The sequence below is a fragment of the Dipodomys merriami genome, unplaced genomic scaffold, assembly GCF_024711535.1.
Source record: "Dipodomys merriami isolate MVZ:Mamm:240054 unplaced genomic scaffold, mDipMer1.0.p SCAF_11, whole genome shotgun sequence".
NCBI classification, from domain to species: domain Eukaryota; kingdom Metazoa; phylum Chordata; class Mammalia; order Rodentia; family Heteromyidae; genus Dipodomys; species Dipodomys merriami.
The window spans coordinates 38,905,560-38,923,482 of record NW_027202382.1 but is presented as its reverse complement, the minus strand read 5'-3'; the positions used below and the strand labels follow the sequence as shown (position 1 = coordinate 38,923,482).

The window sequence follows — 17,923 nt, the reverse complement described above, 5'->3', positions numbered from 1 at the left end:
GTTGTTGTTGTTGTTGTTGATTGTGGGGCTTGAACTCTGGGCCTGGATGCTGTCCCTCAGTTCTTCATCTCCAGGCAAGCACTCTACCACTTGAGCCACAGCACCACTTCTGGTTTTCTGGTGGCTACTTGGAGATAAAGACTTTCCTGCCTGGGGTTGGCTTTGAACCCTGATCCTCAGATCTTAGCCTCCTGAGTAGCTAGGATTACAGGTGTGAGCCACGGGTGCCTGATAAATATTGTTATTTTAGCCAGTTATATTCTTATTTTAGATATATTATAAAACAAACAATTGAGCAAACAAAAGAAATCTTTTTGGAGGTTAAATAACTACAATGACATGTCATTATTAAAAAAAATCTTGAAAAGGATTAATAGTGAAGATTCAGCATTGTGTCTTTACCTTTGTGATAAGAACACGGTATTTTTCCACCAGGTGGTCATTGTTGTGACAGCCTGCTAGAAGCTGCCAGACTTCTCCTCGAAGAGCTTCTGGGACCCCATTTCTCACTAGTGATGGTAACTGCTTGGGTCTTACACTCAAGTTGAGATGCCTAAAAAATAAAGCCAAAACTCACTAGTTCCTAAAATGAAGATTCTCTAAAGAGTTACTTTTATTAAAATTCAACTAAATGACTTACCTGATAAAGCAACATAAAAATAAAGAAAAATGACAAAGGGCTATTGGATTAGATTTGATAAAAAATAGCTGTAAGAAACTGGCTGGAAGGAAAAATAAACACTCACATGGATGTAAACTACTCCCTGAGTATCTCCAAATTATGTCTTTAAAAAAAAGGAAAAGTAGAAACCACAGGTGATAATTTATGGCTAGAGCTTATATAAAAAAGTGAGAGCAACATTCTAATTAGTGGAACAGAGCCCTACCTCAAAATCAACAAGTGAACTATATATTTATGTAATTTTGGTTACAAAAAAACAATTCAAGTATGTTTTAAGCAGTTTTTCTATATTCCTTCAAGCAACTTCTCTAAGTAACTGTGGTGGTTTAAGAATGTTTCTAATGTGTCGCTATACTATCAAAACAAGTTAATAAGTTTTAGAGTTTTTTTTTTTAATCTATACAATGAAGAAGATAAAGCCTGTCTAGAAACATTAGCATAAGTCTTCAAAAGGCTTTTAACACAGTATCTCATTTGCTCCTATAACAACCATCTGAGGTAGACTTTTTTTTTTTTTTTTTTTTTTCAGTCGTGGGGCTTGAACTCTGGGTTTGGGCGCTATCCCTCAGCTCTTCAGCTCAAGGCGGGCGCTCTACTGCTTGAGCCACATCACCACTTCTGGTTTTCTAGTGGTTTATTGGAGATAAGAGTTTCACGTGGACTTTCCTGCCCGGGCTGGCTTTGAGCCATGATTCTCAGATCTCAGCCTCCCAAGTAGCTAGAATTACAATTGTGAGCCACCAGCAACCGGCTCTGAAGTAGACCTTGTATCTCCAGTTTCACAAATAGAGAAAAACCAGGGAGGTCAGTTTATTCACTGGGGTAGTCATCAGTTTCTTAAGACTAGTGACAACTCAGTACATTCTTTTACATCGAGGACATTAGTTCTCTTACCACTAGGATAACTTAGAGAGATAGAGCTCCAAGATATTATTACTAATACTGCTAGTAAATGTAACATGGAATTAAATAAATCAACTTCAACATCAGATTTTCTATGTTAAAATTTTTGGGTCTCCCAGTTTACTCATTGAATAGCTTAAATTATGAGTCAGCTTCTTCATTTGTAAAAGTGGTTACAAATTTATAAGGTTGCTATTGTTGAAAAATGTTGTGTACATAACTTGACAGAGGGCTTAGTATTCAACCAGGACATCCATTATTCTTAGTCTGTAAGAATCCCATATGGTAGTTCCACAGACTTCTATTTTCTTAGTGAAGTAAAGTTAACAATATGATTCCTATCCACAGAACACATAGGATGGAAAAAATAAAGATGAAATGATTAAAAGAAAATATGATATATCTGAAGTCATGAGTAAATAAGCAAACTTGGCTTGAATAACCTGAAAGTGATAGAGACAGATGGGAATTCAGTTAATAAATTTGAGGATATGGGAGGACACTGGAATTAAATAAATAACAAAGTGATAAGAAAATACATCCCAAGTCATCATATACAATGCTGGTAGGCTCATCTAATAAAATCTAATTCTAGAATCCAAGTACTAGACAGTTTTAAATATTAGGAAACCATGTAAAAACTAAACTGTATTTCTGTTTTAGAGCAGAAACCTTTTTAAGCAGATGAAACTCCTTGCAGCAGAAGTCCAAACACTTCAGACTCACTGAATTGAAGATATAATGGTGACAAAACCATCCACAGTTTTGTCGCCTGATTGTACAGTAATATAAAAAAAAAATCAGAAAACTATTCTAAGTTTTCTTCAGAGTTCATGCCATAGCATAAAACATTTTAAGAGAGCTACAGCAGAAGACACCCATTTGTACTGTATCACTGAAGGGCACGAATTTTTTTTAATATGTATACTTTATTATCTTTCAGTAGCTGTACAAAGGAGTTGCCATTTAACAAAGCAGTTTATGAATACAATGCATCTTGATCAATGTCACCCTTTCACCATTCTTCCCTGTCTCCTCCAATCCTACCCCTCCCTCAATTTGATAAATTCTGTAAGATATACACTGGATATTATTACTGTATTTTCTCCCCTTCCTCTCTTCAGGTAAAATTACTTTTTTAATTTAATTTTATTGTAAAAGTGATGTGCAGAGGGGTTACTGTTGTATATGTAAAATAATGAGTACATTTCTTGTCGAACATTGTTACCCCCTCCCTTATTTTTCTCTTTCCCTCCCCTCCCAATTCCCCCACCATGATTATTTTTAATGCTAAGACACAGCTTAAAGTTAAAAAACTTCAACAGTTATAATTTATGAGAAAAATGAAACCCCAAAGCCATAAGATGCACAGGGAACTAATGTACTAGCCCTAACAATGGAAACATTAGAAACAAACAGCCTTGAATCGCTTTCAAGTTCAGTTTTCTGTGTTGTATTTGATTTTTTCCCATGGCACCCTACCCAAGGAGAAAGGAACTACAAAAATGTCTCACCAGAGTATCCCTGGTCTGTTGATGAATACCTGGAGATACCATCTCCTTCAATCTGACTAGGATAATGCTAGCTAACACTGTTGTCAAGGTATTTTCTTTCTGTTTTTGAGACAGCTTAGGTTGGCCTCCAACTCCCTATTCAGTTCTGGCTAGTCTGGAACTTTCTCTAGCCTCCTGAATGCTTAGATTATGGGCCACTGCTGTGGTTATGGGCATATGCCACAATGCACAGCAAGAATCAGTAATATTTTGTCTTGTTTCTGTGCTGGGGAATGAACCCAAGGTCTCAAGAAAGATAGGCAAGCATCTATCACTGAACTACTTGCCATCACAAGCTATTAAGAAATTCCTGAGTTTTAAACATGTTAAGGCAAGTTTTAAACATGGAAAGGCAATTGACAGAGTAGGCAATATATACTATATAAGTGACACTATGCTTCATGCCAGGAACTTATCACAGATGAGGAAAAGTCATACTGGGTATTATCTTAAATAGTGAGTCACTCCTTCAATCTTCAACATAAAGGATTTTTTTTTTTAATGCTGTTCCCAAGTTCCATGTTTGGTTTAATGTTTTCTTCAGTAATGAAGATTTATTGTCTCTGATATTCTAAGAACTGATTAAATTTCTATACTATCATCCTCACAAATCCCAAAAATACAAGGTCTAGTGTGTGTACATTTAAATTGGTTCCAAACTGAGTATTATAATTAGGAAACATTCCATATTCATAAAATGAGATCTAGAGACAAAAAGGAGAACTAATAGAACTTACCATTTTGATAGTAATTCACCCCATGTTTCAAGAATTTTTTCTGCACATTCTTTGGATACATCACCAAATCCACTCAAGAGAGGCTCATCATTATCTTTAGTAAAAAACAAAAAGCATCACAAAAATGGCTATGCTAGCCAAAATGTACTATACTATGAAAATAGTCATAATTTCTTTTTTAATGTTTGCGTATAAATACAATAAAATAAAACTGGCCCTAAGTGGAAAGTTTTTGTAACCTCTTTATCTTTTCTTTCCACATATGTCTTTATTTTGTCAATTATAGAAAAGAGTGATTTTCTGGGTGCCAGTGCCTTACTCCCATAAATCCTAGCTACTCAGGAAGCTGAGATCTAAAGATTGAGGTTTGAAGCCAGCCTGGGCAGAAAAGCCCCCATGAGACACCTATCTTCAATAAACTACAAACAACAAAACAAACAAACAAAAACAAAAGAGAAGTGGTGCTGTGGCTCAAATGGTAGAGCGCTAGCCTTGGGCTCAGGGACAGCACCTAGGCCCTGAGTTGGAGCCCCAGGATTTGCAAAAAAAGAAAAGAGCCACTTATAAAGTTATAAGACACACAAATATGGTACATTCCTTTACCTTTTCCAAAGTAAACAGCTTTATATATAGCATATATAACAGTCTTATTTACAACAGCAAAAAACATCAGCTCCTAATTCTTCTATAAAGGCACAGTAAAGAATGGTGAAATAAAATGATATAAGGCAAATGCTAACATTTATGTTACAAAAGGATATGGGGGGAAAAACACGTAAACACATATGGAGTTAAATCTTCAGTGTGATCTATGTTGAAAAATAGAAAACAAGCTGGTGTCCGTAGACTGTAATCCTAACTACTCAGGAAGCATATATCTGAGGATTGCAATTCAATCAATTGCAGGTAAAAAAAACTCTGTGAGATCTCTCTGTCTGTCTGTCTGTCTCTCTGTCTGTTTTTGGTCCAAGATCAGGACTCAAACTCAGTATCTGATGCTTTTGCTCATTGGTAGGCACTCTACCATTTTAGCCATGCTTCTAACCCCTTTTATCTCTAATTAACCAAAGAGCTGGAAGAGGAGTTGTGAGTCAGGTGACAGAGTGCTAGCCTTCAAGTCATAAATCATTTCTGCCTCTGATTGATGGTGGTGTGATCGATACTTTACTCTTATTTATATCTTTATGAATTTCTAAATGTTCTATAAAATGGCATACATATATTTAAAATACAAGAGGCAAAAAAAATATATATATATATGTATATATATAATTTTTTTTTTTTTTTGGTCTGGTCGTGGGGCCTGAACTCTGGGCCTGGGTGCTGTCCCTCAACTCTTCAGCTCAAGGCTAGCACTCTACAACTTGAGCCACAGCGCCACTTCTGGCTTTTTTTTTCTTTTTGCTTATGTGGTGCTGACGAATCGAACCCAGGGCCTCAGGCATGCAAGGCAAGCACTCTACCACTGAGCCACTTTCCCATCCCGGAAAAAAGTATTTAAAAGGACCAAGCAAAATATTTAAACTTTAAATAACTAAGACTTTAGAGATAGTAAGATATGAAGGTAGTGAAACAGCAATCCTGAGGTGTAACTCTCAAGTGTCAGCAGGTCAAACTGTCCTATAAAATCAATCAGTTGAGATGGAAATACTCAGTTATATAGAAGCTGTGACAAAAAAAGTGCTAATACACTTAGCTAGCAATGAGTTTTTAAAAAGTACTAATTATAAAATCTAATTTCTCCAATTTGATTATAATTTTAAAAAACTTAATGTTAATTATTTTCTAACCTCTCACAAATTTTCTACACAATAGCCTCTCAAATACCCACTTTGAATAAAGTCTACCTGTCACTTTATACTATCAATCAGGTGAATGATAAAACCTTAAAAGTTTGCATGGTCCTCTAACTACATGTAAATTAAGTTCTCCCTGCAATTTACCTTCCTCTTCATCATCTTCAGGAGGAGAAGGGATCATTGAACTCTGAGATCCAGACTGTGGCAGGCGAACAGAAGGAGTGGCAGTAGTTTTCCTTCTCTCTCTTTCTGATTCACTTTCCAAGCACACAACTTCATAAAATGTGTCAGCATTATTCTTTCTCTCCTTCTGCTTTATCTTGAGGGTGGAAAAAATATTATTACAATGCAGTAAAATCTTTTATATTAAATATTTTGATGTTGTATAGAATATGAGAATAGCATTTCTTTCAATATTTACACTAAACATAACCTTTCTTTTTTTTTTTTTTTTTGCCGGTCCTGGGGCTTGAACTCTGGGCCTGGGCGCTGTCCCTGAGCTCTTCAGCTCAAGGCGAGTGCTCTACTGCTTGAGCTACAGTGCCACTTCTGGTTTTCAAGAGGTTTATTGGAAGTAAGAGTCTCATGGACTTTCCTGCCTGGGCTGGCTTTGAACCGGGCTGGCACCTGGGCTTAAACATAACCTTTTCTAAGTAGAAAAGTACACTTTTGTATTTATAACCCTTAGGATAATATTTACTGAGCTCAACTCCATTACTGCAATTTTACCAATCATCAAAGAATATCATCAAATATATAAGCACCAACAGTTAATATAAACTAAAAAGTTAATTGTTCCTGTACCTTTCAAGTTATCCTTTAAGGTATCCTTTCAGGCTTACTATATAAAATTACAGATCAAAAAGTTTTAATCTAGCCAGGTGCCAGTGGCTTACGCCTGTAATCCTAGCTACTCAGGAAGCTGAGATCTGAGGGTCGAGGTTCAAAGCCAGCCCAGGCAGGAAAGTCTGTGAGACTCTTATCTCCAATAAACCACTAGAAAACCAAAGTGGCCCTGTAGCTCAAGTGGTAGAGCACTAGCCTTAAGCTGAAGAGTTGAGGGACAGTGCTCAGGCCCAGAGTTCAAGTCCCACAACTGAAAAAAAAAATTTTAAATGTAAAACATTAAGTTTAGAATTAGATTAACAAAATCTTCCTTCATGATTTTCCCCCTCCTGCTTAATTAAAACAGTGTATGGAACTTTTTCTTAATTGAAAGCAACAGCTTAGGGTGGAAGTGGTCAGTGGGTGGAAATGAATGGAAGAGAAGACATAAAAAGAAAACACAAAAATTTGGTAACTCCATCTCATTTATTTTCAGGCAAATATGTAACAGTTTACACTGACCTAAATTAGCAATAACAGTATAAAAATTTGCCTTAAATACATTAAGTATTTAAGTACATTATGTTCCTATTATGGCCACTTTATGTAGGAGGAGGAAAAAAACATTAAGTGAATTATAATTATAGAGCATGAGAAAAAGGGAAAACTACCAGAAAATGTACACAGAAAAACCTGAAAAATAACCAGCCACACAACATGAACACACAGAGTAAAGTAAAAACACACAAAGAGAGGGTAGAGGATAAAGGGTTCACAGAAATGTCAGAGTGCATTTTAACATCCCAATTTCCATTTGAGTTCTTTAAAATTTATCCCAGATCTACAGTAAAGCCAACATAGTGGCAACATGTTCTTTTAGCATAATTATAAAACACTTCATACAAGAATCAGAAAGTTTCTCTTAAAATCAAAATAGTAAGTTATTCTAGGGTAAATGAGCTAGTAGTCTCTGTCACCATTATGGACTTCTGCCATTAGAAAGGCAAAAGCAGCCACAGACAATAAGTAAATTGAATGTGATTGTGACCCAATAAAATCTTATTTACAGAAACAGTTGTCAGGCCAGATGTGACACTCAGGCTACAGTTTGCCGTTTGGCTCTAATACAGCTAACCAAAGATTACTTGATTTTGACAATATACTGTTTCTTTACTTAGCTACTTACTATTAATAAAGGATTCAGATTCTGTGAAGTTACATATTAAACTCTAGGCTTGTGTCCATGAGATATGAACATTATTTCTGTCCAACAGAAAAGATAACCCAAAGATTACCTATGAGACATTAACCTAGAAATCTTCTAAAACTTTTTTTTCTAAGCATAGATCTTATAAACTCAAGGTCTCAAATCCTTAGAACCCATTTTACCATCTTTCTAGATCCCAAAGAAACAAAGTGACTTAAATTCTTTAGCATATATTTATCCCAGATTTATAATAATAATTTTAGCTTTTAAAAGCTATTCTTTGGTAGGAAACAGGATTTAAAATTTTTGTTGCCTTACAAATTGCATTTGAAAGTATCACTTAAACACTACCTGAAACAGGGGGCAGGGAAGGTGGCTCAGTGGTAGAGTGCTTGCCTTGCATGCCTGAGGCCCTGGGTTTGATTCCTCAGCACCACTTAAGCAGAAAAAGCAGGAAGTGGTGCTGTGGCTCAAGTGGTAGAGTACTCGCCTTGAGCTGAAGAGCTGAGGGACAGTGCCCAGGCCCAGAGCTCAGGCCCCATGATCAACAACAACAACAAAAGGAAATTACTCTAAAAAAAGGCACTTTCAGAAACCAAAAAGACCCACAAGGTTTCATCTTGCAACATTACTTGGAAGAAAAAAACAATGGTTAAAAAAAAAAAAATCCATGCCATGTGTCCATCAGTAGAGGACTGATTGATTCATTCCAAACAATTCAGAACTGTGTAGCTCTTGAATAGAATGTAGAATCTTCTATTTACCTATGTAGACTGTTTCAGATCTATTGCTTTTTAAAATTAGGCAAAGAAAATATAAATACAATAAATAATGAATTCTTCTAATGGTTTCTTTGGTAAGAAAAGTTCCATAATTTTTTTTTTTTTTTTGGGGTCCAGTCATGGGGCCTGAACTCTGGGCCTGGGCGCTGTCCCTCAGCTCTTCAGCTCAAGGCTAGCGCTCTACCACTTGAGCCACAGCGCCACTTCTGGCTTTTTTCTTTTTGCTTATGTGGTGCTGAGGAATCGAACCCAGGGCCTCAGGCATGCAAGGCAAGCGCTCTACCACTGAGCCAACTTCCCAGCCCCTTCATAATTTTTTACTTCTAAGAATATTTGCTTTTCTTGGTTACTTTGTATCATTTTTAGGAAACTTAAGTCTTTAGTTCATTTTCTTCCATTTCCAGTAAATGGCTAATCCAAGAAAGTCTTTGTCTCCCTAATTTAAAGTTTTCCTTCTCTAATATGATGCCATCTTAATTTAACAATCCCACAGATGGGCAGGCTTCCAGGCTTAAAGGAGTTACTGAGTCACCAGATAATTTTAACAAAAGGAGAAAGAATCAATTTTTAAACACATTAAAATTCTATAACTGCTTCTCCAAACCGATGGTAAAGAAAAGTTACATGCTGTGCATTTTAAAATTTTGCTTGGTAGCAACTCTTTTCTTTTTGGTTTGAGGAGAACTGAAAAGGGTTAACATTTTAAATTACTGCCTTAAGAAAACTTGTAAAAATCTCCTTTCAGAAATACAAAAGTGTTATGTTTCTATGAAGTAACCCTGGATGTAACTGTTTCTTGTTCATAAATATACTACAAAATAGACAAGATAAATAATACAAGAGTATTATTTATGCTCATTGGGTTGCTGCCAAAGTAACCTGAGATAGGGAATTAAGAAGCTAGTAGTTATAATCACAAGAGGACCTCAATTAGTAGTAAAGTTATTTTTTTTTTTTTTTTCATCGGTCGTGGAGCTTGAACTCTGGGCTTGGGTGCTATACCTGCGCTCTTCAAGCTCAAGGCTCAAGGCGAGTGCTCTACTGCTTGAGCTACAGTGCCACTTCCAGTTTTCTGGTGGTTAGCTGGAGATAAAAGCCTAATGGACTTTCCTGCTTGGGCTGGCTTTGAACTATGATCCTCAGATCTCAGCCTCCTGAGTAGTTAGGATTACAGGTGTGAGCCACCAGTGCCCGGCTGATCTAGAGACTGTGAAGAATATCTCCCTTTTACTCTCTGAACTTGCAGTGATGCTTTTAAATTGGTTTAATTTCTAAAGTCAGTTTCCCTCAGTACTGGTAAAGTTATTTTTAATGCTATGGATGTTTAAAAAAAAAAAGAGAGGTGGTATAAATAAATGTAGTTTTAATAAAACTACAAGGGGGTGAGATTAAGTGCTTGTAAATAAGTACTCAGTAAAACATTGTTCAAACTATACATAAGATCAACAATGCTGTAAAGTGCTCTGTGACGGTAAAATGTTCCCATTCTTTTTTTAAAAAAATATTTTTATTGTTATTATAAAGGTGATATACAGAGGGGTTACCATTTCGTAAGTCAGGTAAGATGTTTGCATTCTTCACACTCTACCTCTACCATTCTAAACTCCAACCCCTGCCCTAAAGACTTACCTAAATACAAAGGAAAACAAAAGACGATAGATAGATAGATAGATGGATAGATAGATAGATAGATAGATAGACAGACAGACAGACAGATAGATAAGGAATTTCTTGACTTCCTCATAGCTTCACAACCTATGGTTCTGCTGTTTCGCAAGGATGATGTTAAGAATTCAGCTTACGCTCTTTTGGGATTCTTTGGTGGGTACTGAGATTTTTAATTCAGGGACTCATACTCATCTAGCTTGTTTGACTGGCATTTTACAATTGGGAGCCACTCTTCCAGCTCACGGGAGTCAATATATATAATATATTACATATAATATATGCATATCATATTGAATTTTCCTTTTTCTTGGTACTGGATTTTGAACTCAAGGCTTCATTCTTACTAGAAAGGCCCTGTTGATCCACTGCTCCAGCCCTTTCCTGAAATGGTTATTTTTAAGATAGGTCTTCCTACTTGCCCAGGTGTGTGCCACTATGCAAAGGAATAGGTTGAGTTGGGATCTCACAATTTTTCACTTGGGCTGGCCTAGATCCACAGTCCTCATGTTTTCAGCTTCCAAAGTAGTTTCAAAATTGTCAAAAGAGTCTACAGAAGTCTACTGGCTGAACTATACTTCAAAAGTATAATTCTGGCTACTTTACCCTATCAAGTCATTTTGTAACCCAACAAAAATGCCCAAAAGGTTCTAGGATAGTACATTATATAAAATTACTTTTAAATCTTGCTTAAATTGAACAAATGTATTTCCATGAAAAGATATATTATTCCAGACTCAATCACAAAGTTAATATTCCTGCCTGCAAAGCTATCTCAGTCCAAAATTGTACATTAGACCTAAGGGAAAATACAAGTTTTATTTATCATCACTTTAATCAGGTAAAAGAGAAAACTCTAATTAAACAGATTTTTGACATATAAATTTATGTTAAAATATTATTCAATGAATTTCTATTTTCTGCCTCTTGGTCTAGAGACTTAAAAAAAATTTTTTTTTTGTTTAGTCATGGGGTTTGAACTCAGGGTCTGAGTGCTATTCCTGAGCACTTTTGCTCAGGGCTAGTGCTCTAGCCTTTGAGCCAGTGCCACTTCCAGTTTTCTGGTGGTTAGCTGGAGATAAAAGCCTAATGGACTTTTCTGCCTGGGCTGGCTTTGAACTATGATCCTCAGATCTCAGTCTCCTGAGTAGTTAGGATTACAGGTGTGAGCCACCAGTGCCCAGCTGATCTAGAGACTGAAGAGTATCTCCCTTTTACTCTCTGAACTTGCAGTGATGCTTTTAAATTGGTTTAATTTCTAAAGTCAGTTTCCCTCAGTACTGATCCTCTACCCAAACAATGGATAGCAGTGGGGTGCTGGTGCACATCTGTAATCCCCAGGAATCAATAAGCTGAGTGAGGAGAATCATGGGTTCCAGGCCAATCTAGACTACATAACAATACCTTGTCTCTAAGTAAGTAAGCAAATAAATAAATCTCAGCATTGTTGATTTTATGACTTGAGTTTTTTTTAATCCTTCTTGAATCCCACTGAGGTTTCATAGTCTCTCAATTATAAAAACTAAAATGTATGGAGAACTTATTGATGTCCTGGAAAATATTCCAACTGTGATGGATGCTTTCTTGTTTTATGTCACAATAACAAGGAAGAGATTCTATTACTGCTGCCAATTTGCAGTTCGATAAACCAAGACACAGAGAGTTCAAAGAAGTTGCTCAAAACCATAAATCCAGTCAGTGGTAAGATTTATGTACGCTGCCTCTAATCCAGTGTTATAAGGAAGGGGAATCTTTTTACTACTAACTGCCATTTGATACTTATAAAACCATTATGGGGCATACAAAATTATCAGTAAGGCAGATGGCCAGGGGCAGCCAAGGAGAGGCAGACAAGAAGTATATGTGTTTGTCCTATCATGTACCAGATGATTTCACAGCATTCGTGACCTGTGGGCTGGGTGTCCCCCACCACGGAGTAAAGACCATATGCTAATCCTCTGCTCCTTACCAGTCAGGTTTACTGTCTGTTTCTAACACATCACTAAAAACACCTTGTGTGACTTCTCTGCCTATTTTTTAAGTATGCTAAATAGAGCCAATCTGGAATCAGCATTTTTACTATTGTGGAAAAGGATATTCAAATCCACATTCAACACTAATTTTAGATAATGAAAAATCAAAGGTGCATGCAAATAAAACTGAATTCAAAAAATCCTTATTGAGAACTACTATGATATTCTAATGCTTGAAACAAAATCAGTGGGGAGAAAAAAAGATGAGAAGGTAGTTTGCATAAGACTGTAACATATCACATGAGTTTAAACACTAGTACCATCAAAAATAAAAAAGACCAGAACTGACTCAAGACTGTCTACAATGTACTGCTTAAAGTGTTTATAAACTATAATCTGAAATTATAAGCCAGACATTAGTATAGGAAAAAATTACTCATCAGCGGTCAAGCATTTCTGAAATAACTATATTGTAAATGCTCCAAGGTGCAAAAGAAAGTCCCATAAAAGAACAAAATAGTAAATTGCAGGAGAAAATAAACTCGTAAATAAGGGTAAGAAAGAAGAAGAAAGAACTGCCTGAACACTCTGGAAACGAAAAAATATATATAAGGTATAAAACCTAAAAAAATGAAAACCTCATTCCATGGACATATAGAAATGACAAAACAGACAAGTTACCAATAAGTTTGTCATATGGAAAAGCAGATTTGAAAGAAAAGCCTCAAAATTTATTCTCAAGATATTGAGAATATGTGTAATTAGCTTCTAAAAGTAGCCATGCCACTATAAAAGGTTGTACTACCTTTGTGGTCACAGTACTCAGAAGACTGAAGCTGAAGAATCCTAAATTACAGGCTAGCCTGGCTATATAACAAGAGCCTGACTAAAAGAAAAAAGCAAACAAAAGAAGAAAAGAAGAAGCAAGAAAAGAAAAAAATAAATAGAAAAAATATTGAAGACTAAAGAGGCCAAAATTCCCCCAAATTTGGTTAATATTTTTTTAGAAATTTAAGAAGGGGGGCTGGGAAGGTGGCTCAGTGGTAGAGCGCTTGCCTTGCATGCCTGAGGCCCTGGGTTCAAATCCTCAGCACCACATAAGCAAAAACAAAAAAGTCGGAAGTGGCGCTATTGCTCAAGTGGTAGAGCGCTAGCCTTGAGCTGAAGAGCTGAGGGACAGTGCCCAGGCCCAGAGTTCAGGCCCCACGACCGGACCCAAAAAAAAAAAAAAGAAATTTAAGAAGGCTAGCAAATCCCAAGAAGGTTAGACAAAAAGAGAATAACACCTAAGTACAATAGTTAAATGTCTAAAAATCAATGATACCACAGTAATCTTAAAAGCGGCCCAGAAAAATAACATATTACATATCACTCTTCACAAAAAACTATGGAGGTCAGAAATCTATGGGATATTATGTGTAAAATGAAAAAAAAAAAAAAGCTGGGTATGGTGGCTCAAGCCTATCATGCTAGCTACTCAGGAGAGACTGAGACCTGAGGATTGCAGTTCAAAGCCAGCCTGGGCAGGAAAGTCCGTGAGACTCTTATCACCAATAAACCACTCAGAAAACCAGAAGTGGTGCAGTGGCTAAAGTGGTAGAGTGCTATATTCTGGAGCTGAAGAGCTGAGGGATAGTGCCCAAGCCCAGAGTTCAAGCCCCACGACTGACCAAAAACAAAAACAAAAAAACAAAAACAAAAACAAAAAAAACTAAGAGAATATGTCATTGGCATATTTGCATTAATAAATGCTAAAATGTGCTCATGCTAAGAATAAATGAGCAAATAGAAACTTGGCTTTTTAAGAAAAAGTCAAGAATATTAAAATTATACATAGATGGATAACTCTAAAAATGACATTGCTTTTCCTTTTAATATATCTAAAATACATATGACTACTTAAAAATCTGATGTTCTAAGGTTAAATCTGCCTCTTACATAAGTTTTCCTTATTTTTCCTTTTGAATTTATAAAAAATAAAAATCAGTACCTGCTTTAGTTTCAAAAAGAAATTTTCAGTAGTACTACGTTTGCTGAAAGGCCAGAATAATCTTTCATTAGGTGAGCAAACTCGAACTTTTGTCTCTAGGAGAAAGCGAACAGGCTCCTGTACTTCTGTTATTACCAAATCAACAGCTGTGGTCATGAAGAGTACTTTATCTAGGAGACAGAGAAAAGATGAGAATAACAAACAAACAAACAAAAAACAGATGGAAATACATTTGCTCATACAATTACTAGAACAACAATTACTTTTATTACAACCTTTCAAGATTATCTTAAGGTCAACCATAATTTTAAATTATTAGGTAAATTGTTGCTTTGAAAAACATTGGGGGAGGGGGATAAACAAAGGAGGAGGCAACAATGCTTGATAAGAAATGTAGTCATTACCTTAACCATGTAATTGTAACCCCTCTGTACGGTATTTTCACAATTAAAAAAGAAAAACATTGAAAATTTGATTTTTGGAGCACTAAAACTAGAAAGTGACACCAATGCATGTTTTAAAGCATAGAAATGTTTTGTTCCACATATATGTATCTTCTTTGTGCTACCCTCAACAACACTGGAAATTCTCAACTTTTAAACTTAGCTAATAATTTTACAGATCTTCTACTTCAGAACTGCTAGTTTATGTCCTTTATCCATTTGTATATTGCCATGAATTCTAGGAAAAATAAATGTGCAATAAGAGGGCCTCATTAAGCAAATAACTACATTTTTAAGCTATGACATTAAGATACTATTAAAGGTCACTTAGGAAAAACATGAGATAACTTAAAAAAAAAAAAAAAACTTCTTTATGAAGCACTCGGGAAACGAAGGTAGGAGTATCATGAGACACAGGCATTTGGGGCTATTTAACAAGACCTTGTCTCAAAAAACTAGAAGTTGTTTTGCACAGAATACCTGAAATTATACAAGGAAACTGCTAATGGTGATTCTCTTTGAAAAGGGGCACCATGGACTGTAACACACTCACTTTTCTATGTATGTCCTTTGAATATTTAACCATACGTGCATGGATTATCTCTCTACAAAAACAAAATGTAGAAGTCTGTAAATACATAAGTACATAAAAACAAAAGGGAAAATGAAGAGAAGAGAAAAACAAATAAGCAAAAATACTTTGTTTACAGGTAAATTTAACAAGAAACTCTATTCAAGTCATTTGTTTCACCAGAATTAGGCAAATACTAGAAACTGGTCAAGCAACCTTAAGGTTTGTGTATGTTCTACTTTTTTTTTGGTTAAACAAGAGCTTTACTACTTGAGCTTTTTAGTTTGTTTCAGATAGGGTCTCATATGCTTTTCCCACTCTGGCCTAAGACCACAATCCTCTGATCAGTGTTTTTTTCATAACTGGATTATAGGCATAAACCACCATCAACCCCACCCAAGTCTGGGTATCTTTATTTTTTTCTTTATGCAGGTACAAGGGCTTATAAGTTAGGGTCTTTGACCCCTAGCTTTCTTGCTCAAGCCTGATGGTCTACCATTTGAGCTATGCCACCAATCTAGCTGTTTGTTTTTTGGGGGGTTGTTTTTTGCTGGTTAATTGGAGATAGATCTTCCACAGGATGGCAGTCAGTCTCCTGATTAGCTAGGATTATAGTAGTGAGCCACAGGTGCCTGGACTGGGTAGCTTCTTGAGAGTAAAATATTCATAAAAGCAATTTGCATCACCTTTTGGAGTTTCTTCATTTACAACTTGAAAATGTGGGGATTTTGGATTCCAGCTTCCAGTAATAACATAAGACTTGCCATCTGAACTTTTGCCCATAGACTCCTAAAGAAAAGAGTAAAAACAAACCTTTATGCTAAAGTAAGTGAATAATAGCTAATTGACATTTTGCTGCTTTTAATAAACAGGAGTTGAAAAAATATGTATGTAAGATTATCCATTTTTTAAAGTTTACTGTGTATTTTAACATAAAATTAAGAAATTTTCTAAAAGATGTACTAAAAACACTAAGTTTAGGATTTAAAGCAGAAATACATCTCAGTGACCTAAAACAACAGCTTGTGGTCTCCAACAGCATACAGCATGAGAGTTCTGTGCCAAGAAAGGCCAGATCCAGCAGCTACTGACCAAAGAGAATGGGGAAGGAAGGGAGTGCTAAACAGTGAATTTGAAAGTCACTTGCTATTTTCCAAAACCAGTGGTTGCAAACACGTTTTCACAAACTGCATATTGTCTGAATACACAGGCACTAGAGCATAACTAAACCAAGTGATATTCCAAATTAAACAATTCCCGCAATAGCTGTAACTTTGAAGGTGTTTCTTTAAGCAGCAGCATTCTGACATTAATGGCATCTGTTCTGATTCAAGAGACAAAATAGCCTAGCAGGTTAAAAGCAGTCATATAACATATAACAGTCATATAACTGTTGTGTTCTTTTCTATAACCACTGGCTCATAAGTTTCCTCAAGATGCTAGAACACATTTGATCCATGGGAATGAAGAACAGAATGAGCTGTTTGCCTTCCAAGGCCTAAATCCTGTTGCAGATATTATCATTACTCACTCACTCATACTTGAAATTTCTTGTCCTTGTTTGGGATGCAACTCCCAACCATTAATGAAATCTGAATGGTCTTCTTAAACCTACTATTCATTTTACTTTGAACATCTACAGTTAATAATGTAATATTCATGTCAGCAGATGAAAACAAAACTTGATTACTGGAGGCAAAAGGAGTCTAGTCTCTGGGCTCCAAACTATGCCACTGACTCTGACCCCATGGAGACATATCTGTAGTGCTTTATATGAAACTTCTTCAATGACTACTGCTTCCTCCTGAAATGTGCATATGCAAAGAATCACATAATTATTGCCACCAATTAGATTTCCTGAATCCTACCCTCAAAGGGAGCAATTCTGCTCCAGGTGCAGTAAATTCTGCCCTACCTTTTAATATAGGTAGTATTACTTTTGGCAGTTTTGCCACATATCAAAATTTGAGAAATTATACAAATAAAGTGGCTTCTAGTGGCCATGGAGAAGGTGGATGCAACGTGAGTGAAGCTGGTTACCAGATCAATTGTAAGTTTTCTGGTTGTTTTTCTTTTTTTGTTGTTGTTGTTTTTGCCAGTTCTGGGGCTTGAACTCAGGGCCTGGGCACTGTCCCTGAGCTTCTTTTGCTCAAGGCCAGCACTCTACCACTTGAGCCACAGGCACCACTTTCAGCCTTATCTGTTTATGTGGTGCTGAGGAATCGAACCCACATGCATGTCAGGCACTCTACCACTAAGTCACATTCCCAGCCCATAAGTTTTGTTTTGTTTTTTAAAGTAGTAGTACATATGATTGATGACTGTTATGATTAAAAATGTGTCGATTTTTAGTACAACTGTTCCTCAAACGGTTTCTGTAAATATCTGTATATCACATCAAGTTGAAGGAACATTAGGGAAATGTAGTACCTGAAACCTATGCTCAGTTCTATTAATAAGACAATATAGTTTTTAGTTCTGAAAAGGAAGATGTTCGTATCATAGCAAAAATTTGAATACTTATGATTTATACGATTTTTGTTTTGTAGGTTTTTGTTTGTTTGGAGGGGACTGGTTTTTCACACAGAATTTTGATATGTCATTCAGGCTGACTTCGAAATCATGATACTATTACCAGTTCAGGATTACAGGTTTGTACCACTACACTTGGCTCCTCTTACAACTTGTAAAGCATATGACTGTTTGCAAAGAATTCTCTGGCAAATTTTCTCCTCTTATTCCCACACATCAATCTAACCTAGTAAACAAGACTATCAAGATCACATAGTTAAG

The 17,923-nt window shown here is 36.0% G+C and overlaps 1 protein-coding gene and 1 pseudogene across 4 annotated transcripts in view; both read right to left on the bottom strand.

Moving 5' to 3' along the window:
• Positions 1–17,923, bottom strand: part of Rabgap1 (RAB GTPase activating protein 1) — a 149,739-nt gene that overhangs the window by 70,787 nt on the left and 61,029 nt on the right. For all 4 annotated transcript variants that reach the window (XM_070013209.1, XM_070013222.1, XM_070013216.1 and 1 more), the window contains 5 exons: positions 15,817–15,919; positions 14,117–14,286; positions 5,819–5,993; positions 3,876–3,969; positions 403–553 (listed from right to left, as the gene is read on the bottom strand). In XM_070013209.1, coding sequence (XP_069869310.1) covers positions 403–553; positions 3,876–3,969; positions 5,819–5,993; positions 14,117–14,286; positions 15,817–15,919 — 693 coding nt within the window. The remainder of the gene's footprint in view (positions 1–402; positions 554–3,875; positions 3,970–5,818; positions 5,994–14,116; positions 14,287–15,816; positions 15,920–17,923) is intronic.
• Positions 16,108–17,879, bottom strand: LOC138816923 (nucleoporin Nup37-like; annotated as a pseudogene).